The 27,893-nt window shown below is 41.5% G+C and overlaps 1 protein-coding gene across 2 annotated transcripts; it reads left to right on the forward strand.

The window, feature by feature from the left end:
* LOC149321252 (inosine-5'-monophosphate dehydrogenase 2) lies at window positions 1-27,282 on the forward strand. 2 transcript variants are annotated; one of them, XM_089518372.1, is made up of 15 exons: window positions 1-270; window positions 5,096-5,144; window positions 5,836-5,937; window positions 7,354-7,428; window positions 8,062-8,268; window positions 10,132-10,219; window positions 11,359-11,558; window positions 14,548-14,638; window positions 16,861-16,956; window positions 17,589-17,660; window positions 22,982-23,125; window positions 23,583-23,727; window positions 24,215-24,358; window positions 24,616-24,699; window positions 26,966-27,282. In XM_089518372.1, the coding sequence occupies exons 1-15, from the start codon at window positions 173-175 to the stop codon at window positions 26,985-26,987; spliced, it is 1,617 nt and encodes a 538-aa protein (XP_089374498.1). In that variant the 5' UTR covers window positions 1-172; the 3' UTR covers window positions 26,988-27,282. The 2 variants fall into 2 exon arrangements, with proteins under 2 accessions (XP_089374498.1, XP_089374503.1); XM_089518377.1 differs by lacking the exon at window positions 17,589-17,660 and having other exon boundaries at window positions 2-270.
* Window positions 27,283-27,893: the final 611 nt, after the last annotated feature.

Raw genomic sequence — 27,893 nt, forward strand, 5'->3', positions numbered from 1 at the left:
GCATTTGGCCCTTTCCGGAGCGAGACAGAAGAGCGAGAGGACGAGGAGGGAGAGAGAGAGAGCGGCGCGCGATCAGGCCTCCTTGTGCGCGTGCGCCAGCGCAAGGCAGCAGCGTCTGAGTGGCACGCGGCGGCGGCGGCGGCGGCTCCAACGGCCCTTGGCGGCAGCAGCAATGGCGGATTACCTGATCAGCGGAGGCACCGGGTACGTCCCCGACGACGGACTCACGGCCCAACAGATGCTCAACTGCGGAGACGGACTCACCTACAAGTAAGGCCCTCCAGGGAGCCCTGGTCCTGCACCCAGGACACACACACGGCGGCTATGTATAGATGCTATGTTGCCTGTTACTTATTTATTTCCATTTATTTATTTATTTCCAGGGTTTATATGCCGCCTTTCTCCCACAGGGGAGGGGTTCAAGGCGGGTTACAAGATAAAAATTAAAGACAAGAACTGAAACATGGATTACAAACGCTTTTTTAAAATAATAAAATACTTAATTAAAAGTTAATTAAAATTAATTATTTAAAAACTGATTTAAAAACATTAAAACAGATTAAAAACAGATTTTAAAACAGCATTAAAATTGAAAGGGCATACCACACAACTCACACAAAATCCACCCACCCGACGCCTGCCTCTATAAACATGCCATCGGTATCAATATATGGTACGTAGCATCCAGAGATATGGCCGTGTTGCTCTGTACAGTCAGTGCTAGAGAGATCTTGTCCCACCTTTCAGGGTCTCTTTCTTTCCGTTGGGCCCTGGATACAGCAGCCTGAAAGGCCAGCCTGGTCCCAAAGGTGCTGCAGGATCTCCACGTATCAATATATGCAAGTATGGATCTGGAATCAATATCCGTATACAATACATATCTACACATGTACACATATGTACACACAGATAGATAGATAGATAGATAGATAGATGCATACACATACACATGGGCACCTTATTAAAAAGAAAGCCAGTGAAGGGAGTGAGTGGGACCATTGTCCTGGACCTGTGGCTTGTGACCACTTTGAGTGTGTTTTGCCTTAAGCATCTGTCCAGGATGCTTTGATGGAGAGTTGCTGCATGGCAGAATGGGGTTGGACTGTGTGGCCCTTGCAGTCTCTTCCAACTCTATGATCCTATGATTGCCTTTCTATAAGAAGAAGGAAGCTGTGGACCCCAGAATGTCCCTCTGAGAGCAACATGTGCTAGTGTTTCATGCACTTTCCTCTTAGAGTTACATACCTTTGTCTTTTGGCAGATGTCTCAGCTAGGAGTCTTCTCCTTCCTTCTCTCCCATCACACTCCCAGTAACCTCATCTCCAGGTGGAATTTCATGTGAACCCTGATGCATTTGCACACATGCTTCACGATCTCCTCCGTGGCTAGATATGTAATATGAACCATTTGAGAAACTACTCTGGAAATAGTCCTTGCACTAGAAAGCTGACTCTTTCCCCTTTGCCAGAGAACAGGCATCTATAAATAAACTATGTTTGAAAACAGACTTTGCCATTGGGAAGTAGCTCCTTAGGAAAGATATGAACAGCCATAGTCTACCCAGTGAGAGATGCGATCAAACACAAATTGTCAGGAGGCTTCTTGCATCACAGTCACAAAATATACTTCTTGAAAATGTTACATCCCATCTAATAAGATTGTGATACAGAGCATGAATTTCTTTGCCATTTTAATGTCAAATATTACCAATGTATTATTTTCACAGAGATTGCCATAGGACACATATGTCTGTCTCTACACCAACACCAAAATGAGTGTAAATCTGATATAAAACGGCAATTCAGGAATTAGTATTCTCTGTCGCTAAAGTCAGTCACCATTCTTCTGCAACAGAACAAAGAGGGAATCTTACATAATATTGCTGAATATTGCTTATCTGCAAGGTTGATTTTGTGCAGGTCTCCACTTTGGCTGTAATACAGTAAATATAGCCACTGCAAAGTTCATATAATCTTGTTATTGCCAGTTACCAGCAGATGGTCATATGATTGCGTTGTGAATATTTGAATTCTTCTTGCAAATGTCACATGGAGGTTTTTTATTTCCAGATTTCATGCCTCTCTGGACCCACGTATATTTAGATATATACTATGTAGGAGTCTTACCTGTCAGAGTTTATTCTCGCACACATGAGTGTATGTCCCCAAACAATGTTAATTTTTAAGATGACATAAATCGTTTTGGTTGAAAATATAGCATTGCAGAAATAATCCAGTTTGACACCGCTTTAACTGCCATGGCTCAGTGCTATGGAATTCTGGGATTTGTAGTGTTGTGAGATTTAGCCTTCCTGGTCAGAGAGAGGTCTGGTGGCACAGCAATACTACAAATCCCAGGATTCCATAGCATTCTGCCATGGTTGTTAAAGTGGTGTCGAACTGCAGTGCAGATGCAGCCACAGTTGTGATTGCGCTGACTATGTTCCCCAGAACAAGAATCATGGTAATAAATGAGTGATTATCGGAAGGAGAATTACACATGCATGTTTACAGGTGCAAAGGAAATGGTTTGTGGTTATTTTTTGAAGAGTGGTATTAATAGTATGGTGGAAGGCATGTGCAGATATATAAGCCTGTGTCGAGAAAGAGACTACGGTCAGACAAAGTATTGGTGGACAGGTCTGTCAGTGATCATTGGCCATGGCCACATAGTAGGAACCCCACATTCAAAGGCATAGGTTTCAGAATACTAGATATTGAGGACAAATAAGTAAAGAAGAATGTTGGCCTCGTTCTTTACATTCCTAATGGCATTTAATTGGCCATTTTTAGAAACAGAATATTGGATTCAGTGGCTTGATCCAGAAAACTCTTTTCTTATATAAATTTTCATTTGTCTTCTGTCAAGCCAAGAATATATGGGTCAAATACTGTCATGCCTCCAGAGCATCTTTGATGTTCATGAGACATATATTTAGTTGAGATTATATTAGCTTTTCTATGTATTAGTTTAGAAGAGGAAATAGAGATCTACAGCTTTAAGAAAGACAAGGATTGTGGGAAATCCCAGGGTCTTATGCTGTCTCCCTCTAGTTAGTTTCAGTGTGTAATAAGATTTCAGCCAAGTCAGACCTGGAGAGAGTATTTTCCTTTGACAAAAAGATAAGTCCACAAAAGAAGAAAGATAGTCCTCAGAAGAAGAAAGATAGAATCCACCAAAAAGAGAGCAAGGTATTTAGGAAGGACTATTGAGAAAAAGGAGATCAGTTTCATGTTTTTGTGTTATAACCAGTAAAGCTTTTAAAAACTTAAGAAATTTGTGGACAAGTCTTTTGTTCTGGCTGTGATCCCGAGAGCCAGAGACCTTGCTACACCCAAAGTCCATAGCATCGATCTTGGGACAAAACAAATACTAATTTTTATAGATAGAGTGGGATAGATTAAATTTAGAGACTGATAGTTTTCATCTCTTCGTATTTCTTGACATCTTCTCTCTATAGAACTTTAATTTACTGCCCATACAGCATACCCTTTTAGTTTTCACTGATAGTAGCTATTGATAGAAGAAGAGTTAATACAATGAGAAGGTCTCGGCAGGTCTTCTGGAAGGTTTCCAAATCAGGGACAAGGTCTTGGTTAAACATCAACTGACATTTTTGAACGTTTGATTAATGAATTTCACAACTGTTTTCCTTGGAAGTTTCCACAGTGGCGAGGGGAGAAGAATACTGAGTATAAGTATGGGGAACTTCTAAAGATTTCAGTTGTCCGGTCAGGTCTTCCTCTGTGTCTTCCCTGGGGCCAGGGACTCTCTGAATCTGGGTATCCATAAGGTGCCCTTTTACTGCCGTACCACTGGGTTCTTTAGTTCAGAGAATTACTCTCACGGCTCTCTATTGTTTCAACACTCAGTCTCATTATCCAAGATCCTTTTTACACAAGATGCTAGCGATTGTGCTTTACAGTTTTTGTATGTGAAACTGGCAGTATCATTGAGTTTCAGATCCTGCCCTAAAAAGACAAAAATGAAAAAGATATAGTCTGGTAGGGAGATGACTGAAATTACTGCAAACAGAAAGAAATTGGTACAGCTAAATTATTGCAATGCAGCAGATTTCTAGCCATTCCAGATATAAAGGTTTATTGTCCTTGAGCTCTTTGTTTCATAACAATTTTGTAGGTTGCACTGTGGTCCTTAAAATAGGCTCTGAAACTAAACTCAGACTTAAATTGATCACCTTAGTCACTGAGCTTGCTCGGTTTATTCTGCAGAGGTACCTGGCTTTTACCTTTTCTTGGGTTTTATTCCTTAGACCTGGTGACTTGGTGTTAATGTTCAGTAGTTAATGTCACCATTCTAATAATCTATAGTCTCCATAAGTGTGACTCCTCCCTGGCAGTTTTATGTGCCCATTCCATCTTCTTTCTAACCGAGAGGAATATAGGAATAATGATGTTGGCTTGCATATAGATTCAAACGGTCAAACTGGTAGTTGGGTGCATGAAAGTTGATCCAGACTGGTAGCTGGATTATATGCAGAAGGCTTGGCTGTGGCAGTTTTTTCATATTCCTGTTAGCAGCTGGAAAATACAGGGGTATACAAATCCATGGATCCAAGCAAATTTGGCAATGTGTGATCTTAAGTTCAGGAGTTTCTCTAGAAATGAAACTTTGAATTGCTTTCTCCCACTGTATCATAGCCTTAATACAGTGCCATTGTGCCCCACAGATGGTGCTTTTTGAAGAAGAAAATTATAGAACTTCCACCTAGAGAGCGCTGAAATGTTGTGTTAGCTCTTAAGCTCACAGTCTCTGAGATATGAACAGACATTGCCAGCAGGTTCACTGAATCTCTTGAGGATCCATAGAATACATTGGGTGGTATTCAGTGGTAGACTTTAGTTGGTGGAATTCAGCAGAAATGGGGTGTGTGAGATCTCCCCCCCCCCCCCCACTGCAGTCTCCTGTGCCCATTGTGACATTTTCAGGCAGCATGGAGAGCAACAAGAGAGAGAGCACAGAAATGCTGCCATTGTGGTATTAGTTTTCAGTTATTATAAAGTTCTTTACCATTAAAAAAAACCCCTCTTTGGTATCCAATAACATTTTTTTCCCTTTTGTCTCCATTATTCAGTGACTTCCTAATACTTCCTGGCTACATAGATTTTACTGCAGACCAAGTGGTGAGTATAAGGCTTAAGCTTGCATGATATATAAAATTAATGTTGTGAACTAAGAACAACTTTCACTATAGGAGATTCTTTTTTGCCCTTATTTGTGGCACCATTTTAGGATCTTGGAATTATCAGTGTTTTTTATCGGTTAGAAAATATTTGTTATCAGTATTATTATTTTCTTATATCCCTCCTTTATCCCAATATAGGGACTCAAGGCAGCAAATAACAAATTAAAAACAATACAACTTAAAAATAGTACAGCTTGAAAATATATATAAAAACAGTTAAACAGTTTTAAGAGTTAAAACAATTATAAATATATTATAACATATTAAAATACAAACTTTAAACTTTAAATTGCACATCATTTAAAACCCAGCCCTTATTCACTTGAAAAGGCCTGACAGCAGAAGAATGTCTTTATCTGCCACCGAAAAGATAGCCAGGATGGCGCCATCCTGGCCTCTCTAGAGAGGGAGATCCAAAGCTTGGGAGCAACCACTGAGAAGGCCCTCTCTCTTATTCCCACAGTGCAAAGTAACATGAAGCAATACTGGTTGTTTTTGTTTTTGTTTTTTCCATTTAAAAAAACACCTTTTCTTTCCTATAGTTACTAAATCCACATGTTGGTAGAATACTTGAAAGGCTCAGAAGTGAAAGTAGCATGTAGTTACCACCAAGTTGTCTTTATTTTAAGGACCTTACCTCTGCTTTGACCAAGAAGATAACCCTGAAGACTCCTTTGGTATCCTCCCCTATGGATACTGTAACAGAAGCCAGCTTGGCCATTGCAATGGCGGTAAGTAAACTGAGATGGCAAGGAAGGGGGGATTAACCTAATCTAATATGTGTTTCCCAGGGAAACATAGTTTGATAAATTGGAAGGTACCTATGAAGAGCTAAACTATCCTGCTTTCCTTCATTTAGACAGCACTGCTAAGCACATATGCTCAGTAGATAGATTCATTCAACACAGCAGGGCTTACCTCCGATTAACCTTGTATGGGATTGTGTTTTAATCATATTCAGATGAACAATAAATTTAATGCTGTATGGAACTTGGTTAGCAGCCAAGCTTACTGTCATATTCTAACTTTATTCAAGTTGGCTCCAAAATGGAACCACTTTCCGTAGTGGCTTTCAGAGAGGTTTAGATTAACGCTGTAAATTTACAGCGCTTCATAAATAAAGGTTAATAATAATAACAGCAGGAGAAATCAGGGAACATTTCTGCTAGGCTGGATTGCCTCAGCCTTGAAACTATAAAAGCTTTTCTTGTTTTCAACCATCTTGCCTGAAGTAAGTTTCTGATGCCTATCATAACATTTCCCCTTTGCACCAGTAGCTTTCTTCTCATTCCCTGAACCTCTTGTCATTCTCACTTCTGTGTGCTTGTTTATCAGCTTATCTTGCCACCTCCTTCCTCTCTTAACATCCATGCCTTCTAAATTGCTTGCTGGTTCCAGTGCAGCACTCTCTTTTCTCTTCACCATCCTATTTCACTCTCTTCCGTACCTTTCTTAAGAATCCATTCATTCATCCTCTGTACTTCAACTCTTCTTTTCTCTCTGAGTCCTATATTTGTCCATGTTTGAACTTCCCATCTAGTCTAGTCCATCTCTTGCAAGATATGTGACTTCTTGAAACGAACAATTTATTGAAGTTAGAAAGTTTTCTGGGGTAATCATTCACAAGGAGCACTCTACTTGAAAAGATGAGAAATCTAGTTTAAGTATACAGATTATATAATTAACAATTAGGTGTCCTCATATAATGTAGCAATCTTGGTGTACACCACGGACTTATCAGATTTTTCCCTCTCCAACTACCTCCCCTTTCTCTATAAACTGCCAGTACTGAATGACTGACTCCTCCTGTTTGGGGAAACAGCTAAAAGCTGAGTCTTTGCATACTCCCAAGAGGTATTTACACTTGCTTTTGTTGTTTTGCCTCGTTTGTGTTCATTACAAAGACTAGCATGCTGTTGCTAATGACTAAATGTTAGCAGAAGTAATTTTGCCCCTTCCAGTTTTGCTTTTGTTTTGTCTCTACTGCTCTCATGTTCACTTTTAGCAGCATTTTTTTTTTGTAAGGTAGAAATTTACAAAATTGTTCAAACCTCAGCCATTTCTTGCAGCCTGTCCCAGCTTCTTCATTGATAGCAAGAAATAAATGTTATTCTTGTTACAATTTATTATTATTATTATTTTCTCAGCTCACAGGTGGGATTGGATTCATCCATCATAATTGTACTCCAGAATTCCAAGCCAATGAAGTACGGAAAGTTAAGGTAAGAGTCACTGGGGAGAAAAAAGTTGGTAATAAATTGGCTATTGGCCAGAAATATTTTGGTCTGAGTAAGTTGATTCAGGCATAATTTACTTGCCTGGACCTTCACCAGGATTATATGATTGGGAGCTGCGTGTATTATTGTGTGCACACTCCATTCTTAAACACAAAATTTCCTTGCAAACTCTAATTTGGTTAAGAGTTGTTCCAGTATTAATTGTGACTATTGCCAACCAGGGTTCATTTGTCATGGTGTTTTGAAACATCAGCTCTTTACTTATGTGGAATGTATACTGGTGGACCCTAAAGGTAACTCACTAGAAATGGTTTTAATTAGTGCCGGCCTGAGCAGAACTATAGATATTACTCCAAGTACCTTCAGATTGGGATGCTTTGGTCTCCACTAGCTTCCTGTAATAATAATGAACTCTGCATAGCAGGCTGCCTGTCTTTTCCCAGACATATTTGTACAGTTCCAGGTTCCTTGATCATGTTTGCATTTGTAGACATTACTCGTTACTTGCAATAGTGCTTTTCTACCACTGGGTTTTATCTATCCCTTTCCCCCACCTAGCTTTATGTGACTGTTGCCTCCTTTGCTGAAAATTCTCCTTTTGATTATGTATTGCTCCAGAAATACGAACAGGGATTTATCACTGACCCTGTAGTGCTGAGCCCCAAAGATCGGGTCCGAGACGTTTTTGAAGCAAAAGCCCGTCATGGGTTCTGTGGCATCCCCATAACGGACAATGGGAAGATGGGCAGCCGGCTTGAGGGGATTATCTCATCCCGAGACATCGACTTCCTGAAGGAGGAGGAGCATGACTTGCCACTTAGTGAGGTCTGTGAAGGTCTTGTGCGTTACGACAGATAAACTTGGAAAAGATTTGGATCTTTTGCTGGGATAATTGGAGAACCTCTGTAGGACTTTGGCAATGGCTATACGCGGCTTTGAGCACACCGCTCAAGCCGTGGGGAGCTCGCGGGGCACAAGGGGCGGCGCATTGCATTCAGATGAACAGGGCGCGTGCCTGTGCATGCAAATGAATGGGACTCTAGCATAGGCGGAATTTGCCTTACGCCGGGGGGGTCTGGAACGGATTCCCCGCGTAAGGCAAGGGTCCACTGTACATATAATGTCTTGGGGAGTACTATTGAATAGCATTTATGTTTGCAAGTTAACATTTTGCATTTCTCTTGGCTGATTTTCTCCCCGTTGCATAATGAAAGCCTTCTGGCATTGGCATTAACTGGGCATCAAGTTTCAGCACTGCAGTGTTCTGCATTGCCTTGGAGCCAGCTATGCTTTCATGTGCTATCTTTAGCTTGTGCTGATGAACCCGTCAGTATTTGCACCCCCTAGGAATGATCTGAAATCATCTCTCATTGTCCTCAAATAAGAGTGTTGTGTGACATGCTTACAGAAAAGTTCAGATGAGATGTGTGCTACAGAAGGAGAGAGGCTGAACAAAATTCAACTCTCTGAATTTGACATTTCAGAACTAGGGCACTACCTTCCATTGTTGTTGCTTCACTTCTGTGTCAAAATGAAGCTCCAAGCATAAGATTCACAGGTTGATTTCTCTGAAGCAAGAAGACTAAATTTGTCCAGTTATGTTGAAAGTAGTTAAGCCAAGAAAATATTTCCTGAACCATCCCCAGCTATTAATTCATTTCACAGAAAAATGAGGCAACACAAGTGTTCATCTGTTAACTTAAAATAGCTAGACTACCAGGTATAAACCTATATTCTGGACTGGACTACTTGAAATTGCTGATGAAACCTTGTGGTGATTAAATACTTCTCCATTCAGAAAATTCTGCGACATATAGAAAATTAGATGTCAGGATTCTAGCCTGCTACCTGATATAGTCATTATCTTAGTTGTAAAGCTTGTCTTTGAAGCTATAAAAATAAATGAAACAAGTTATACAGAATTGCTAAGGATAGTGACTAATTCAATTTGTCCTCATCTTTATTTTTAATAAAGAAAAATGTATTGCCCAGTTCTGTGATTCTATAGGATTTCTTTGCTTTTTGTTCTCTTGTATAGAAGCAGATGTGTTTTGAAGATTCAACAATTAATGCAAGATTAATAAATCAGAACTTGAACATGATAATTTTCAATGTTTAGGATGTCTTTTAATGCAAGCCCCTCACCTTCTTTAACTGAAGTGATATAATAGCATAATATAACTGCTATGCAGTCTTGGATGAGTACTAGATCATAAGCAGTGGGTGCACAAACTGTAGGTAACACGCAGCCCTGAAAGACATTATGTATGTTGTCCCATGGTTGGCATCACATCCATCAGGGTGACAAAACCTGTCTTGGTCTTGAATCTATTCCTGAAATCAGATTGAATATTTCCACTCTGCCTGAATGTTGCTGTGGTTGATAAGCAAAACAGTAGATCAAAACTGTCTATAGAGTTGCACTGGTTCTGTGTTCTGGAATGTTATGATGCGAAGTATCAAAATTACTCTCTTTCCCTTTTAGAAAATTGTACAAGCTGTGTTTAATTAAGAATTCTTCAGACTTTCTGTAATAATTAGTAAAATGGCAGTGCGTACATTTCTTGTAGCCCCCTTAACTGCAGGAGACCCTAATCTGAGATTTATCTGGCTGCTAGATGGTACTACTGCTTAACCTGGCCCAGGCAGAAAGGTTCTCTTCTTTACTTTGCTGTCTTTTTCCACTAGATCATGACCAAACGGGAAGATCTGGTTGTGGCACCAGCAGGAGTTACATTAAAAGAAGCCAATGAAATCTTGCAGAGGAGCAAAAAAGGTCAGTGCAAATAGCTGTGTGGTATTTTGTGTGTTTTAATGCAAATCTCAGGTTTATTTTCATAATTTGATGTGCCATTTATGATGGCTCACTACTTTCCATGCATGGAGCATGAATTCCTCTAATCTGTGGAGTAAAGGGACTGCAGTATCAAAATGATTTCGTGCATTTCCAGGTTTGTTGATCTAAGATTATCTTGTTTAAAGTGGAGAAGATCCTGAATTTAAATAAATACAGTCAGCCCTCTATATTCGCAGGGGTTAGGGGTGTAGAACACCCATGATAGTGGAAAAATGCAAGTAGCTCTAGGCCTCCCCAAACCACTTCTTCCATCTTGCTATCTTGTGGCATGGCGGGAGTTGATAATAATCAAAGTTAAACCTGCGACAGTTGAAATTTGAGTGTAATTAATCCAATAATGCTTTGGGCCAGCGATGGTGAACCTTTTAGAGATCAAGTGCCCAAATTGCAACCCAAAACCCACTGATTTATCACAAAGTGCCATACCCCTCTGACTTTCTAGTAATGAACTCTGGTGAAGTCTGTGCTGCGGCAATGGCGCATGTATCTACAGAGAGAGCACTGAGTTCCCAATCTGACATGCGTGCCATAGGTTCACCATAAGTTTAGGCAGTGGAAATCTGAGCTTTTACACTTAAATCCCTATTCAGTCATGGAGTCATTCAGTAGTAGCCTTGATCAAGCAAGTTACATATAACATTTATGTTATGGAATATTGTATTGTATATAAATACTGTAAGCTAAATTAAATAAATAGGTAAATAAACGTATTTTCCAACTTGGGTTCCCAATATGTGCAGCATTTTCCCTTGTATTTTGGTCAATTCTTCACTTTCTGTACCTTTACTAAGTTACATTTTATGAACTGGTTCTATCCAAAGTTCCAGAATGATTGTTGAGCTGCAGGATTTTAGGTTGTAATTATTTTCCATTGTCCTTGTTTAATTTATTTTTATTTTTCTACTTTAACTTTTATTAAAGTTTATAACAGATAGGTAAAAAAAATAAAAGTATATAAGAATGTTGAAAATTAGTGTTGATTTTAAAAAACAAACTTGGTTTCCTATTTTGTAAAATGAGAATTGCTATAAAGGAGTATTATTTTTTTTAATTTCAAGGGAAATTGCCAATTGTTAATGAAAAAGATGAGCTGGTGGCCATAATTGCTCGTACAGATCTGAAGAAGAATCGGGACTACCCCCTGGCATCCAAAGATGCCAAGAAACAGCTGCTTTGTGGTGCTGCCATTGGAACCCATGAAGATGACAAATACCGTCTTGATCTCCTAGTGCAAGCTGGTGTGGATGTTGTTGTGTTGGTAAGTGCTAGGAGATCACATGTGCAGTAGCTGCATTTGGGGAGATCCCTGGCTAGCCAAACCTGGATTTTGGAACAGTATACTTTAGTACCTATATACAGTGGGCCTTGGGTATCTGCTGGGGTTTGGTTCCAGGACCCCCTGTAGATACCAAAATCAGTGGATGTTCAAGTCCCATTATATGCAATAGTGTAGAAAAATGGTGCCCCTTATATAAAATGGCAAAAACCAAGGTTTGCTTTTTTGTGTGTGTTTGTGTGTGTGTGTGTATGTATGTGTGTATTCAAGCCATGGATGCTTGAATCCATGGATACAGAGGGACAACTATATAAACTGATCAACATTTTTCATAACTGTCCAATTTTTTTCATAACCATTGAATGTTGTTATCAGCTGTTCAATGTTATTTGTATTCATGTTTCTTAAAAATGTTTTTGTAAATTGCCATCTGTGGTTGGCAGAGTGTAAATGTTCTATGTAATTTGGGTTGCCAGACTGAAAACCGGAGAGGGTGTCTGTCTTTTAATGGTTGTAAGAAGAAGGAATTTCATCAAATATTGGATATATGACAAGCAATATCTCGGCTCATACCTGACAGGACACGCCATAGGATTTATCTTAAATCCTATGGTGTGGCGATAGATGCAGCTAAGAAGTCTTTCTATTCTGCATCTGTTGCGTCTGCGAAGTCTTGTCCAGCAGAGCTATTCTGGGTGGTTAGGGATTTAACTCAACTATCCCCCACCTTGAATCCTTTGCTAGAATCTACAACAGCCTGCTGTGACGCTTTTAATAATCACTTCGCAGACAAAATCTCTCAGATAAGAGCCGACTTGGATACCGGCTTTAAACTGAGTCGTTAGGAGGGGTATCCAGCATCTCCGCCTATACTGTTATTCTGGATCAATGAGTTTGTCAGTACCGAGGATGTGGACAAGCTTCTTGGTTGTGTGAAAAAGACGACTTGCTCTCTCGACCCTTGCCCATCTTGGCTGGCCGTCCAGGGGGGTAATGCCATTGGGTTACTATTAAAGAACATAATCAACACATCATTTCAGGAGGGCTATCTTCCATCTTGCCTTAAGCAGGCAGTGGTTAAACCACTTCTAAAGAAGCCTTCCCTTGACCCCCTGGACAGAAACAACTATAGGCCTGTTTCACTGTTACCATTTTTGGAAAAGGTAATTGAAAGAGCAGTCGCCATTCAACTCCAAGCAATCTTGGATGAAACGAATTATCTAGATCCATTTCAAACCGGTTTTCGGGCAGACTACGGTTGAGACGGCCTTGGTCGCCTTAGTCGACAGTCTCTGTCTGGGCACTGACAGGGGAAGTGTGACCCTGCTGGTGCTCTTGGACCTCTCAGCGGCTTATGATACCATCAACCATGGTATCCTTCTGGAACGCCTGAGAGAGTTGGGAATTGGAGGCCAGGCTGGTTACTGGCTCATCTAGATCTGCCCACATTACACCAGTTTTAAAAGCCCTTCACTGGCTGCCTGTTAGTTTCCAGGCAAAATACAAAGTGTTGGTTTAAACCTTTAAAGCCCTGCATGGCTTGGGTCCTGATTTCTTGCGGGAACGCTTTCTCCCGTATCATCCCACACTCTTCGCTCTGCTGGGAAGAATCTGCTTCAACCAAAGAGGACTAGACTTTCGACAGTGACCCAGCGCTCCTTTTCAACAGTTGTTCCTAGACTCTGGAACAACCTGCCAAATGAGATCCATCAGATCAGCACATTGGAAACCTTTAAGAAGGCTATTAAGACGGATCTCTTCCGGCAGGCCTTTCCAGACTAGGTTCTCCTCTATTTTCCTGCCTCCCCCCCCCCCCTGCACTTCTCTCCCCTTTTCTCCATCCCTTTTTCCATCCTATCTGGTCCCCGCTATACATTTCTTTTTTTTCTATTATTATTATTATTATTATTATTATTAACAAATCTTCCATTGATTTTAACTGTGATTTTATACTACTGTTTTAATATCTGTCTGGTTTAATCTCTTTTTAGTATTACTATGTTTTTATACTGGGGGGGGAGGGATAGAGGTTTTAGAATTTTAACTGTATTCTCTTTTATTGTTCTAATCAGCTTGGATTCCAAGTGATTAAGCAGAATATAAATAAATATTTTTTTTAAAAAATTAATATCTACACAATCATTAACGGTGTAGGTGCAGCCCTGGCAGGCCTATAAGTATACAGAGTTGAAGGGATAGTGCAAAATCAGACAAGCCAATTAGACAAGTACAAGTACTGAGTATATGTTGGGGTCTAGTCAAGAAATGTGAAAGAACTGTTCCTCATCACTAGGGATGTAATTCAATTATTTCAGTAGTTTTCAAGTATATTTATTTTAATCAAAGACAAGCTTCTAAACCATGTTGTTATGAATCGAATCCTAGTTTAGAGGTAGTGTTAGCTCAAGCCCAATAATAACTAGGGTTTGTTGTCATGTCTTTTGGTGACCCTAAAGTGTTTTCTTGCAAGATTTGTTCAGAGGAGGTTTGCCTTTACTTTCTTCTGAGGTTGAGAGAATGTGCCCTTCCCAAGGTCACCCATATCTAAATTATTCCTACTCCTTTAGATGTATTCATCTCTTAAATCTTTCTGCGCCCTTTCTTTAAGACAGTCCTCCCTCCCAATTTATGAATGATTTGTTGACACCATTTATGTAGTAAAAGCAGTTGAAAGCTCTTTTTTCTCTAATAACTTTCAAGCACCTTTGTTCCTTTTTGTGACAAAACCCAGACATTTTGCCTTATTAGTAAAATTGGGAATCACTGTAGAAAGAACACTTTATGCATAGAATTAACTCAGTTCAAATTCCATATTAATGGCTGGAGGAAAAGGTTTGCCACTGATTTTCATAAAGTGACTCCATAATGTTTCAGGTGGATTGGCTTAAATGATATGCTTCTCACACAAATGTACACTTTTTCAAAACTATAAACACAGAATTTTAACTTGTGTTTTTGTTTTTATTCCCAGGATTCCTCTCAGGGGAATTCCATTTTCCAAATCAACATGATCAAATACATTAAGGAGAAATACCCTGAGTTGCAGGTCATTGGCGGCAATGGTAACATGTTCTTTATTGTTTAACTAACTATTAAAATGTTTTGTTTTTCTTTCTTTCTTCAGGTTGTTGATTTATCAGGATGCTCTGGTGATTGTCTTTGCTTATGTGCTGTTAGACTCACTTTGTAAATGTGCATTAGGTGGTGAAGGCACCACAGAAGTGGGGCTAGAAACATCTCTTAGCTACCAAGAGCTCTCTTTCATGGTGAGGCCTTGGAAATCCCAGCCATTCTGTTTTTAGGCAGTATGTTGTATGTCTCCTCCTCAGAATCTTGTTGGGCTAAGAATGGAGAAGGTGTTCTTTTCAGATGTTGTTGGACCTCAGTCATCAGCCCTAACCAGCATAAAATAGGGTTTTCACCTAGAGTTTAAGGGATATAAATCTTAAACAGATATACATATTTTAAAATAAAGAAGGAGGAGGGGGCAAAGAATGGGCAGCGCTTTTAAGACCAACTGGTTTTTATTTTTGCTTGATGTTATTGGCCCCTGCATCTATTATGGCAGGAGTAGGCAACCTTTTTGAGCCGGGGGCCGGGTTGCTGTCCCTCAGACAACTGGGGGGCCGAAGCCGGGGGTGGAGCTTTCACCCTCCGGGGGCGGAGCTGTACACGGGGGTGGAGCTTCCACCCTCTGAGGTGGAGCTGCATGCCAGGGCAGAGCTTCCACTATCTGGAGGCAGGGCCACATGTCAGGGGTGGAGTTTCCACCCTCCGGGGGCGGAGCCGCATAATAATAACAATATTTGCAAGAAGTGACTAGGCAAGGCCACAAAACAGCAAAAAATGCATGCCACTGTCTGAACCCAGAAATGTGCAAGCAAGTCCATGTGGGGGGATCTTGCAAAGACAATACCAAGGGATAACAACAATAATAATAGCAGTATTTGCAAGGATGGAAGCTACTAGGCAAGGCCACAAAACAGCAAAAAATGCATGCCATTGTCTCAAAACACAAAGGCACAGGTAGTATAACCCCCCTCCCCCAATGAACAAACCTCTCACCTGGCTCAGTGGCTGTGGTTCTCTCTCTCTCTTCCCTCTCTTTCTCTCCCTTCCTCCCTCCCTCTCACTCCCACCCTCCCACCCTTTCTCTCTCTCCCTCTCTCCTCATAGAATCATAGAGTTGGAAGAGACCCCAAGGGCCATCCAGTCCAACCCCCTGCCATGCAGGAAATCAGAATCAAAGCATCCCCAAAGGAGCATGGGGGGGGGGGGGTTGCAAAGATAGTAAGGGAGTCACAAAGCATAGGAGAAACATAGAATCATAGAGTTGGAAGAGACCCCAAGGGCCATCCAGTCCAACCCCCTGCCATGCAGGAAATCAGAATCAAAGCATCCCCAAAGGAGCATGGGGGGGGTTTGCAAAGATACCAAGGGAGAGTAAATCACAGTCACCAAGCAGAGGAAAATACATGCACCAACCAACCTCTTCAGTGGCTCGCTCTGGCTGGCTGGCTCTCTTACTTTCACTTTCCTTTTCTCTGCCGCCTCCTCCTTTCCCTCCCCTCCACACTCTTTTATTCATAGAGGGAGGCGGAGAGAGGAGGGCAGAGCTAGGAAAACGGAGCCAGGAGGGTGAAGGGCAGAGAGAGAAGGGAGGAGGGCGGAGCCCATTCGGAGGGCTGGCGCGGCCCTGCCCTGGAACAGGGCTGCAGCAAGCGCCCCGGGCCTCCTAGAGGGGCGCCGCCATTTTAAAAAACAAAATGGCAGCCGGAGCGGCGCCAATCGGCGGCGCAATCGGCGGCGCAATCGGCGGCAGGGGCGAGCGCGGGCCAGTCCTAGAGGCTTCGCGGGCCGGATGTGGCCCGCGGGCCGCACGTTGCCGATGCCTGTATTATGGGAATGAGAGAGGGTTGTATTATTCTTTTTTATGTGACCCTGCTACAAATACAGATGCCATCCCTGTGTCCATATCTGCTCTGAGAGCAGCAGTCAATAACATCACCCACAACTTCAGGGATACATTTACTTGGTCTTCTTCCAATGTGATATATGCCATCACATAAAAGCAAGATAGGAGAAGGCTTCACCTGCTGATAGATGGTCCTTTCTTTATTTTCTTACTACTTTAAAAGCCTACAATAGACACAAGCAAAGTTGTTTCCATTGGTTTGAAAGAAGAATGTCTTGCTGAAAGCTGATGGGTTGAGGTTACTATGTAGCTGGAGGCCAATTTTCTTTTTCTCCTCTTCACTTTTAAAATATTTCCCACTTCTTCTAGTGGTGACAGCAGCCCAGGCGAAGAACTTGATTGACGCTGGGGCTGATGCCCTGAGAGTTGGCATGGGCAGTGGCTCCATCTGCATTACACAAGAAGGTAAAGAAAAAGAAAAAATGGGAGGAATATCAACCCAGACTTTCCCAGTGTCTTGTTTAAAGGATGTGAGCTTATCCTGCAGAGGCACATATCCAGTGTGAGGTATGGGGGTTCAGATCCAGTCCATTGAATCATTTTTATATGTCTGCTTTTGCCATGCTTGCAGCCCAGGTTAGTACTTCAGTGGGAAACCACCAACAGATACCTATAAGCTGTAGGCTATATTTCAAAAGAAGGAACTGACAAAACCACCTGTGAGTATTCCTTACCTAAGAAAACTCTGAAATTCAAGGGGTTGCCATGTCAAAACAGGTGACACATACCCATACCCATGCAAAGTATAATGACTGAAAAATTTCTACTGCAGGAGCCTGGCTCTCAGTATTCAACAGTTCAGTTGTATGTCCAGCCAACATTAGAACAGAGAGGACAGGTGTATCCGGTGGCCAGGCCAGGGCAGTGTTGTACTAGAGAGGTCTATTGGGTTCATCCTCTTTTGAAGGGAATGGAGTGCAGCCTGGCTGTTCAAACACCAGCTGGTGTGGTGGTGTTGCATCAGTGTTCAGGGTGCCCTCTGGTTCTTGCTGCTTCCCTCTTATCTCTAAACTGTGTGTGTTTTTTGTCTTGTTTAGCTGCTCCAAAGATCCCTCCAGACCTAAAGTCCCACAGCCCCAAATGCCCTTCCACAGTCACTGGCACCTATAGTAAGTCATTAGTAAGTCATATAGCATATAGTAAGTCCCCCCTTAATTTTGTGTCTTGGAGCAAGGCTCTGATTGGCTGCCCATTGCCCCCTCTTCCTGCCCCTGCTTGTTTGAGAATAATCTAGTTGTAGATGCACTTGGGGTTTTGTGGCTTTGGATACTGGTTGTTGAAGCTGAGAAGTATTCTGATCCTGAATCTTTTCTAAAGCAGGGTTCTAATACTGTCCTTTTAAAATATATTAGTTGGATGTCCTTCCTCCCTCCCTCAAACTAGAACTTGCATTTAAAAAGATTCAGTTGCCCACATCATTGGTGTTATATACAAAGGGCCACAATCATATATTGCACTTGTGAGAGCACCATGAAACAATTCTGAGGTTAAATTAGCTAAATCCTTTCAGGATATGAAATACAAAATAGGTAAAGTGCCCTCTTTTAGAGATACTTAACTAAATTCTTTTGTCTTGTTGAACGTGTAAAAGCTTTGCAACTATTCTGATTGAGTACATGTAATATGTAGCTTAAAATCTTCATTTGTACAGTTTTAAGCTTCCGTCATACATAAATTAGGGGGTCCTTTCTAGATAGCCTCTTAAATACTTGAAAACTATTATCCTTATGTGTTCCTCCTCCAAGACATTTTTCTTCTTACTTGGGGTTTGTTTGCACCACTGTAAAGTGACACACACACACACACACACCAGTCCTTTTTTTGGAAATTGACTTCAAGCCATTGTTCTATCCTTAGTCTAGCTAGGTGAATGGAGTGTTCTTTTTTAAAGCATGGATTGTTTTTTGGGAGGAAGAGTCTTTTTTTCAGGGCTGTTGTGAATGTTGCATCATGTATAACTGGGAGTGCAGCTACCTGTTTGTAAGATCTTGCATAGGGTAAATGCACACAGTTATAATTGCCCATTTTGACTTACAGGACTAGCTGATTCTGCTCTTCAAAGCAAAATTGGGGCAACTTGTTGTTTAAAGGAAGATGAGTAATTTCACTTGGCTTGGTTTGAAAAACATTTTGCTTTTGATCACAGAAAAGAAGGATTGTTTTCCTAAGGAAGGGTTCTCATGTTGATGTTTTTGGAACCAACTGGGGTGGTCCCAGTGTTGCCTCTGTGCAACCTGTGGCCTACAGATCTCCTCCCAAATTTGGCCTCCAGTGGCCAGTTGTGTCCCTGAGGAGACAAGATTGGCTGTTCCACCCTATTACCCATCCCTGCCTGTGTTAGGCTATTGGTGGTTTCCCTACTCAAACTAGAAGTGATTAGTCAAGGGATTGTGTTTTTGTTCATATATTCTCCCTCCTGTCCCCCCAGAAAACATCCTGAATTAATGAAAAGTTTAGTTCTGGCAGTTGACATTATCTCTGTAGGATGTCCTGATGTTTCATCAAGGATAAGACAATTTGTGAATTTTCTTTACATCCTTGCAGTCAGCAACTTGATTATAGATTTTATTTTCTTGGCATGTCTTTGAAAAAAAATTGACAGATTTCCAGGACATTGACAGGTTGATCCAGAAGCAAAAAGTACAACAGCTTCTAGTCTGATTTTCTTCCTCTAAGGTTGACATGGCAACAATTACCAGTCAGCTTTTTTCTGGTGTAATATTAACTTGGATGGAGCAGATCTGCCCCCAAATAGGTCACTGATCAAGTGGAAAAACAGCACACATTTGTCCACACTTTGACCCTTGCTGCTTCCCAAGCTTACATTTTGGATAAGGGCACCCCTCTATTTTCTCCTTGTAAACCTGACCTCCCACATGTATGTGACACTAAACATGTACTTGGTCCTTCCCACTCCACCCCTTATCAAGTATGCTATCAATCATGTTATGAGCTAGTGCTTAGGAAATAACAGAATGATAGGTTCTTCAATACAGGTTGTTGCCTTTCTCTCTTTGGCATTTACGTACACCCTTTCCCTGGTGTAGTTTTTTCATTGTCACCATGGTCTAGGTTCTCAAGGGGTTGTTGTTGTTAACTGCTGTCAAGTCTGACTTTGACTTATGGTGACCCTGTGAATAAGACACCTCCAAGTCATCCTGTCATTAATAGCCCTGCTCAAGTCTTGCAGACTCAGGATCTAGGCTTCCTTGATGGAGTCTATCCATCTGGAATGCTGTCCTCCTCTTTTTCGACTGCCTTCCACCTTGCAAAGCATTATTGTATTGTCTCAGCAGTCATGTCTTCTCATGATATGGCCCAGTAGCCTCAGTTTAGTCCTCTTTGCTTCTAGAGAATGTTCAGGTTTGATTTGCTCTAAGGTCCATTTATTTGTCTTTTTAGCAGTCCAGGGAACCTGCAAAACTTCTGGCACCACATTTGAAATGAGTTGATTTTCTTCCTATCAGTTTTCTTCACTGTCCAGCATTCACAGCCATGCATAGAAATTGAAAATATGATGGTATGGACAATCCTAACTTTAGTATTCAATTATATATCTTTATACTTCAGGGTCTTATCTAGTTCCTTCATAGCTGTGCTTCCAGCCCCTAGTCTTTTGATTTCTTGAGTGCAGTCTACACTCTGGTTAATGATTTAGCTTAGGTATGGAAAATCTTAAACTATTTCAATGTTTTCATTGTCCACCTTAAAGTTATGTAGATGATCTGTGGTTATTATTTTTGGTTTCTTACTGTTCAACTGTAAACTTTCCTTTGCTCTTTTTTCCTTGACCTCCTTCAATAATCATTCCAAATCTTTGCTATTTTCTGCTAGTATTTGCATTTCTTAAACTTTTAATGTTCCTTCCTCAGAGGCTAATCCTGCTTTACAAATGATATGTTCAGCATGTATGTTAAACAAATGAGGTGATAAAATGCAACCTTGCCAATTCGAAATCATACTCTTGTCCTAAGTATCAAGGGACACCAAATAGAAAATTATGGCAATTTTATCTGGATTTTTCCCTGGTTTGAATAACATATCAAATGTACTTTAATCCCATTGTTAAAAGTGTTAACATTTTAGTTGTTTAGTCAGCCCTGGAATAAGTAAAAACATTTAGACTTCATTTGAAATAAACTGCACTTTCTCATACATCAGAGAACCATCTTCCTTTCTATTCTGTTAGTGGTAGAACGTGAAATTCAAAAACTTGTAAAATCATCCAGTGACCTATTTGAAATCCATAGTTCAGTAGCAGAATTTCCATATTTTTATTCCAATTATAGTCCTGATACCTCCAGTTGAAGGTTCTTAGAAAATGGACTGAGGAAGTCCTTTTTCCTGGGATTCTAGAGAACCCCTGCTAGCCAGTACAGACAACAAGATGTCTAGCTAGAACACTGATCTGTCCCAAGTGAGACCGTTCTTTGAAATCCCTAGTAATGGTTCAGCATGATTGCTGACTGTTTTGTAGTGGTTCAGTAATTCCTCTGCATGTGTGTTCTTTAAGGAAGGTTGCAGGTTTAGCACAATGCTGCGTTTGTGTAACACAAGGCTAGATTTACCTATTTTGCATCTCTTATTCTCTATCAAAATGCCAAGAGTGGTTGTCATACCAGAACTACTATGGTAAATTTCAAACCCTGCTTTGGAAGCCATTGCCACCTGAGTGAGTTGTGATGCTGGAAAGTGGGATAGTATGATTGTGTTTCACTCTCTGATAAAATATGCTAATTCATAAAGGGCTGGTCTCAGTGTACCGTGTACAATACATTACATTAGTGTACAGTGTACTGTACATTACATTGCTAAGCTTGTTTACCAAACATGATCTGATGCCTATTTGCAAGGGGTGCAAGCAGACCTATCTTGCTCCAGAGCTTTTCCATAGAAAAGCTGCTGTTAATGCTTTGCAGCTTTGATGTTGTCTTAGCAAAACTGAGACCACCTCTTTAATGCTAACACAGTTTCATTTTGTTGGCAGCCCATTTCATGGCCAGTTTGAATTCCAGTTCAATGCAGCTGATTTCAGTGATATCAAAACTAACTTTCCCTTGCCTAGAATAAATAAAACTCTTTATGTGGAGCTGTCTTTACCAAGCTCTAGAAACTGTGGAGGAATGAAATAACAGATGAGCTGGTGCCAAAGTGTTTGTATCAGGCTCATTTTGTTTTAAAATGAAGCACTGGGTTAGCTTTGGCAGTGCAGATAGCAAGTCTGAAACACTGCATTAAACAGGAACTGTGCACTCTTGACTAATTTTGCATGGTTATGATCTCACATGGTACATTGTACTAATCATGGCAGAGAAGAGCCTCTCAGTAAAGGGAAATCTGTTGAGCTGGGACACTTGTGGTAGAGTTTGTGCATGTCCATGGCAGTACAGTGTGCATCACTTTCAGGATGTACATCCACAAGCGTGAAAAGCACTAACAAATCTGGGACAAATGATTAATGTTAAAATACTAAATACAAAAGAGCCCCTGTTGACACTTGAGTATGTTCCTTTGTGACTGTTTTCTGTCTCCTCTTGAGGTTTATATAGTTTCCTGGGCATGGGGAGGGGTGGATTTTGCTTCAGTTCCCCTGTTTGTCAGGAGTCAGCTTGATAAGAACTTCCTGTTGAGCCTTTGGATCTTGGCTGTTGGGTACAAACAGAGCTTTTGTTATGCTCAAGAGCATCTCCAGTGCTCTGGCCGGATGACGCATGGAGTCAGGATTGGAGGAACCCAAAAGTGACCAGTGTGCTTGCATGGACATATGTTTGCTCTCTGGGCTGCTTCCCTCTGAGCTCTGCCAGCAGCCTCTCGCAGTCAGTGGAACAGCACACATTCCCTAGATGCATTTTAGGAGGAAGATCTTCAGGATACTCCCTCTACTGGCTGACTTGCATCTTTTGGCTAGTAGTAAATTGGGTGGGCAATGTGAATGTTAGGGGGGCTCCCAGGAGACCAGGAGGGGCATAGCCCCCCCACACACACACACACACACATACACACACTGCAAAAGAAAAAGAAAATATTTTTGTGTTTCCCCAACTGTCCCCTGATGCCCTCCATGGGGTGTGGGAACTATTTTTGCAATGTTTATATCCCCCTGTGGAAAGGCCTTTTTTTTTCCTTTTTTTTTCTCCCCAAAACAAAGTGCCAGTTTACTTCCAATTTTGAAAAACAGCAAAAATGCCCCCGTACCTCCTAGGTGACATGTCGGGGGAGAGGATGTTTTTGAAATGTCCTTTGATTCCCTCGGGGCCACAAAAAGAGGCCTGAGGGCAGCTATTTGCCCACGCCTATGTTAAATAGTGTAGCTGAAGGATACCTTACATATTCTAAAATCTCATGCATTTAAGTGGGTGAAAATCTTCATTGTGAGGTCTGCTTTGGGCCAGATGCTAACTGCTTTTGCTTCTTTTTCTCTGTGGTTTAGTCTTAGCGTGTGGGAGACCTCAGGCTACAGCTGTCTACAAAGTGTCTGAATATGCCCGGAGGTTTGGGGTGCCAGTGATTGCAGATGGTGGCATCCAGACTGTTGGACACATTGCCAAAGCTCTTGCGCTTGGTGCTTCCACAGGTGAGATGAGAGTTGATGGATGACTTGCTTTTGGTTGACATGAGCATAGTAACTGCTACAGAAGGCATAGAGAATGTTTGGGTACTGTGTCACTATGATATCTTTAAAAGTGCTGTCCCCTTTTAACATTTATTTGGCAAGAGAATTCTTGTCAGGGTCTTTCTATGATTCCTATGTAGAGTTGCAGCACAAAATTTATAGCACAGACAGCTCTCATTCACATGTGTTCTAGGAAACAGAGTATAACACTTGAGTTAACACACTTCTGTATATGAAAGAAGGCAGAGCCATATAATTGATCTGTGGAAAACAGAAAGAGAGTAACAGATAGCAAACTTATTTCTAGCCAATAGGAACTGATGATAAGATGGATAGGAACTTCGAGACCTTGTAATTTTAAAGTTCACCTCTTTTCCTGTTTTATCTCTCATTGTTTTTACTTCTTCATTGGTTCTAGTGATGATGGGTTCCCTTCTGGCTGCCACCACTGAAGCCCCAGGGGAGTATTTCTTCTCGGATGGAATCAGGCTGAAGAAATATCGGGGCATGGGATCACTTGATGCCATGGACAAGAACCTGGGCAGCCAGAATAGATACTTCAGGTATAAGGGACTGTTTGAGGTTATCACACTGAATTGTACATCCAAAATAATGCATGGGCCCTTTCCCACTACACACTTACAGCATTGTGATTGTGCTAACTGCTATGGGCAGCATCATTTGGAGTTATAGGGGTTGTGGTTTGAGGTTCTCTCTGACTGAGAATTCTCAATGTCCTTCCTTCAACTGCAAATCCCAACATCCCACAGAATCCTGCCATGGTGTTAAAGGGGCTTTCCAAGTAGCTGCTTAACTTTTATGGGATTTTCTTCCACTGGAATTTAGTCATATCTGAACCTGAATGCACATCAGAAAGAAGGACCTTCTGTTTAGGACAAGTACGTGATGCATAGTGGAAAAAGAAGATTTACAGCGTGCTGTTTTGCTGATTGTTGCAACTTGTTAAAATATTATGTTCTCATCTGTGTTAAAATTGCTGGGGGACTGAGCAGTTTGAGTTCTGATAGGCTTTTCTTTTTCAATTCTCAGTGAAACAGATAAAATTAAAGTGGCACAGGGCGTCTCTGGTGCTGTGCAGGACAAGGGCTCTATCCACAAGTTTGTGCCATACCTAATTGCTGGCATCCAGCATTCCTGCCAAGATATCGGTGCAAAGAGCTTAACACAAGTAAGGTGAGAGCCTTCATAGTCTTCCTCTTTGAAAATTTTTCTGTGTCCCATGGAGTCATATTGGAGCTACTGCATGCAGCGGCTAAATGAATAAGACAGAACTGGACAGTGTTTCTCATGCCACAAGGTAGTTACCTTTGCTCCCATTATAGGCACATCAGGGTGGTCATGTGGTGTTTGTCCAATGCTGTTACAAATAAGCAACTCTCTGTAGAGGGTTGAGAATGCTGTTTCAGCTTTCTTCCGTCTTTTATTACCAGAGCCATGATGTATTCCGGAGAGCTGAAATTTGAAAAGAGGACAATGTCTGCCCAAGTGGAAGGAGGAATTCACGGCCTTCACTCGTATGTCTTTTTCCTGATACCATATATACTCAACTATAAGTCGAGAAATTTATGCCCAAATATTGACCCTAAAATCTGGGGTCGAATTATACAAGGGTCAATACAACAAACAGTAATAATGCTCATAAAGCTCCATTAAAAAGTAGCCCTGATGTCCCACTCTCTGTGCCTTGGCAGCGCTTACTGAAAGAGCTGCGAGGCACCAGTGTAAGTGCATGTAGTGATTCCCTTCTCAATCCTATCTCCAAACTTTTCTTTCTCTTTGCATTTCCCCATTTTCCCTCTGTTTGCAAGCTGATCTCCAAACCTTGCCTCCTGTTTGCATTTCCCCATTTTCCCTCCGTTTGCAAGCTGATCTCCAAACCTTGCCTCCTCTGCATTTCCCCATTTTCCCTCTGTTTGCAAGCTGATCTCCAAACCTTGCCTCCTCTTTGCATTTCCCCATTTTCCCTCCGTTTACAAGCTGATCTCCAAACCTTGCCTCCTCTGCATTTCCCCATTTTCCCTCCGTTTGCAAGCTGATCTCCAAACCTTGCCTCCTCTTTGCATTTCCCCATTTTCCCTCCACTTGGAAGTTGATCTCCAAACCTTTGCTTCTCCTCCTCCTCCTTGCATTTCCTCTGAAAACCAAGCTTCTCTTTTTTTTCCCTCCACTTCCATTTTGAAGCTATACTTAAAATCTGTCTCCTATATTCTGCCCTTTACTTATCCACGGGGCATATCAAAATCCAAGATTTTGATCCTAAAACCTTCCTTCGACTTATACATGAGGTCAACTTGTACACGAGTATATACAGTAGTTTGTTTCTGGTGTGCTTTATTTTTGACACTAAAATGCTGGTTTATGGCGTGAATCTCTCTGGCCTGCAAGCACGTGGCAGCCCAGAACTAACCCATGGCCAGTATGAATGAGAATCTTGCAGACTTGTTTCATGAGTGTGCAGGGTGTCTTCAGACACAGTTAGCCAGAGTGGTCCAGTGAGTCATTTCAACTTTTGGTGCTTCTCAATGCTTTCTGAAGCTGGACTAGGTTGTGTTCAGTTTGGTCAAGCACTAAATCTCCAGCAGAAGAAAAGACAGTTCATTCCTTGCTCAGCAATCAGGAAACAAAGAGAATAGAGAACATTCTTGCTTCATCTTGGGACTACATCCTTGGAATGGCTGAATGTTTAAAAATAATTTGTAGACTACTTATGTTTTGAATGATTTGAAAGGCTTGAACAAGCTGCTCTCAGTTAGTCGTATATGTTTGATGGTAGAGGGGAGCATGAGGACACAGCTTCATCCCACTCAGACACGGCAGTCACCAAAAGCTCCCCTTCATTCATCACAAACATAGCCACTATATGCATGCTTGGCAGTAAATTTGCTGAATACAACAGATGTTTTTCTTTCTTTTTTTTTAAGCAGCAGCAGCAGCCCATAACCTGGAATATGTTCCTGATGCAGATTTCAGGACCTTGGCATGATTTTAGTTCTGATTTAAATGATCCATAGGATCAGGCTGCATTATGGCATTATAAATTGGGAAACAGTAAAGGGGCAAAACTGCTGGCTGCCCAGTTTTGTTTTAAAATGGCTGCTGGGGTAATGAGAAGGGAGGGTGAAATTAAACTGGCCATTCATACCTGCTGGCCATTCTGTAAATCTGGAGCAAACTATTTCCCCTTAGGTATTGGTTATTTCACAGTACACTTGTCCCTCCCGTTCGTGGACCTGGACTCTGCGGTCTAACTCCTTCGCAGATGGCAACCGGGGAGGGACAAAATGGTTCGTCTGCTTGAAGCGCATGCACAGTGTCGCACACAGAAGCGCATCCATTTTAACCAATGGGCTTTCAATATTTGCGGTTTTTTCTATTCGAGGGGGGGGTCTGGAACGGATCCCCCATGAATCGGGAGGGATGACTGTAGATCAGATATGTCCAAACTCTGGCCTTCCAGGTGTTGTGGACTTCAGCTCCCAGAAGCCTCAGCCACCTTGGCCAATGGTATGGGATGCTAGGAGCTGAAGTCCAAAACACCTGGAGGGTGTTTGGACATCACGGCTGTAGATACTTCATAGAAGCCATATGGGACTTTTGTGGGTGAGCTGTCTTCCTTTTCGAGGACAATACTGGCAGTCAAGCAAGTATGATCTTGCTCTTTCATAGGGGGAAGGAAGCTCAATTTTGCCCAGCTTACCATCGAACACTTCGTGTGAACTGTGAGGCCCTATATGTTATACTGACAAAGTAACAAGAGTTCCATTTTTTTTCCTTTTCTAGATATGAAAAGCGCCTTTTCTGATTAAGGTCCCATGCAACTTTCCAGAGCCTTTTGCCGCCCTGTAGTGCCTGTGCTGCCACCATCATGAACTGCTCTCTTCACAGAAGTGCCATTTTGCCAGTAGAGCAGAGCTACTTAGAGCTCCCCTGGGTTCATCAGCTGCTTTGACCAAGGCTGAAGAGAACGCATCAGCCTATTCCAGGGGAAATGCTGTCAGCTGAATGAGGCTCTTGAGAGGGGTCCTCTGTGTGTGTGTGTGCGTGTGCGTGCGTGTGTGTGTTAACATTTTTTTTACAATAAAACAAGTGAAAGTGTGTGTGTGCGCGCACCTTTTCCAACATTGTCCTGAGGTACTTATAAGCTCTTAGATGGCGAAATTCAGCCTTTCTTTCCTGTTTGTAACTTCCAAAGGACAATGAGCAGGTATTTTCACAACTGCTGGTAGAACATCTACAGAGGCATCAAAGAATTGTGATGTTTTCCCACCAACTCCATATGACTATTTTGCAGCCTATGTAGCAGTTGTAGCTGCCCCCGTTGGAAGTCTCATTTGCTAGTTCCATCCTTGCAAGCAGATTAAACCTTGGAGCACATTGTGCTTGTCTTGCTTCCAGGGTGGTGTGTTTTACATGCTCAGAGGCATGTTTTATTAAGAAATGATTAATAAAGTCTGTGAGGGATATGCCAATTTGGATCTTACCCAAAACTTTACATCTCAAGAAGTACAGCAAATACATTTTTACTTCAGATTTGTCCTGGATTGCTGTTTGTGGGAAGATTAGGGGCTTATGAAGAAATGTTCTTGGCACCAGGCAAGGAGTGAGCTGTTCTTTTATCCAACCATCAAGAGCCAGAGTCTCATTTCTCTGCTACTCCTTCCACAGCATGGTATCTATTTACTTCTACACTCCATTGGCCATTAAAAAT

Source organism: Sceloporus occidentalis, unplaced genomic scaffold, assembly GCF_023333645.1.
Source record: "Sceloporus occidentalis isolate IW3139 unplaced genomic scaffold, rSceOcc1.0.p SCAF_1, whole genome shotgun sequence".
In the NCBI taxonomy this organism is placed as follows: domain Eukaryota; kingdom Metazoa; phylum Chordata; class Lepidosauria; order Squamata; family Phrynosomatidae; genus Sceloporus; species Sceloporus occidentalis.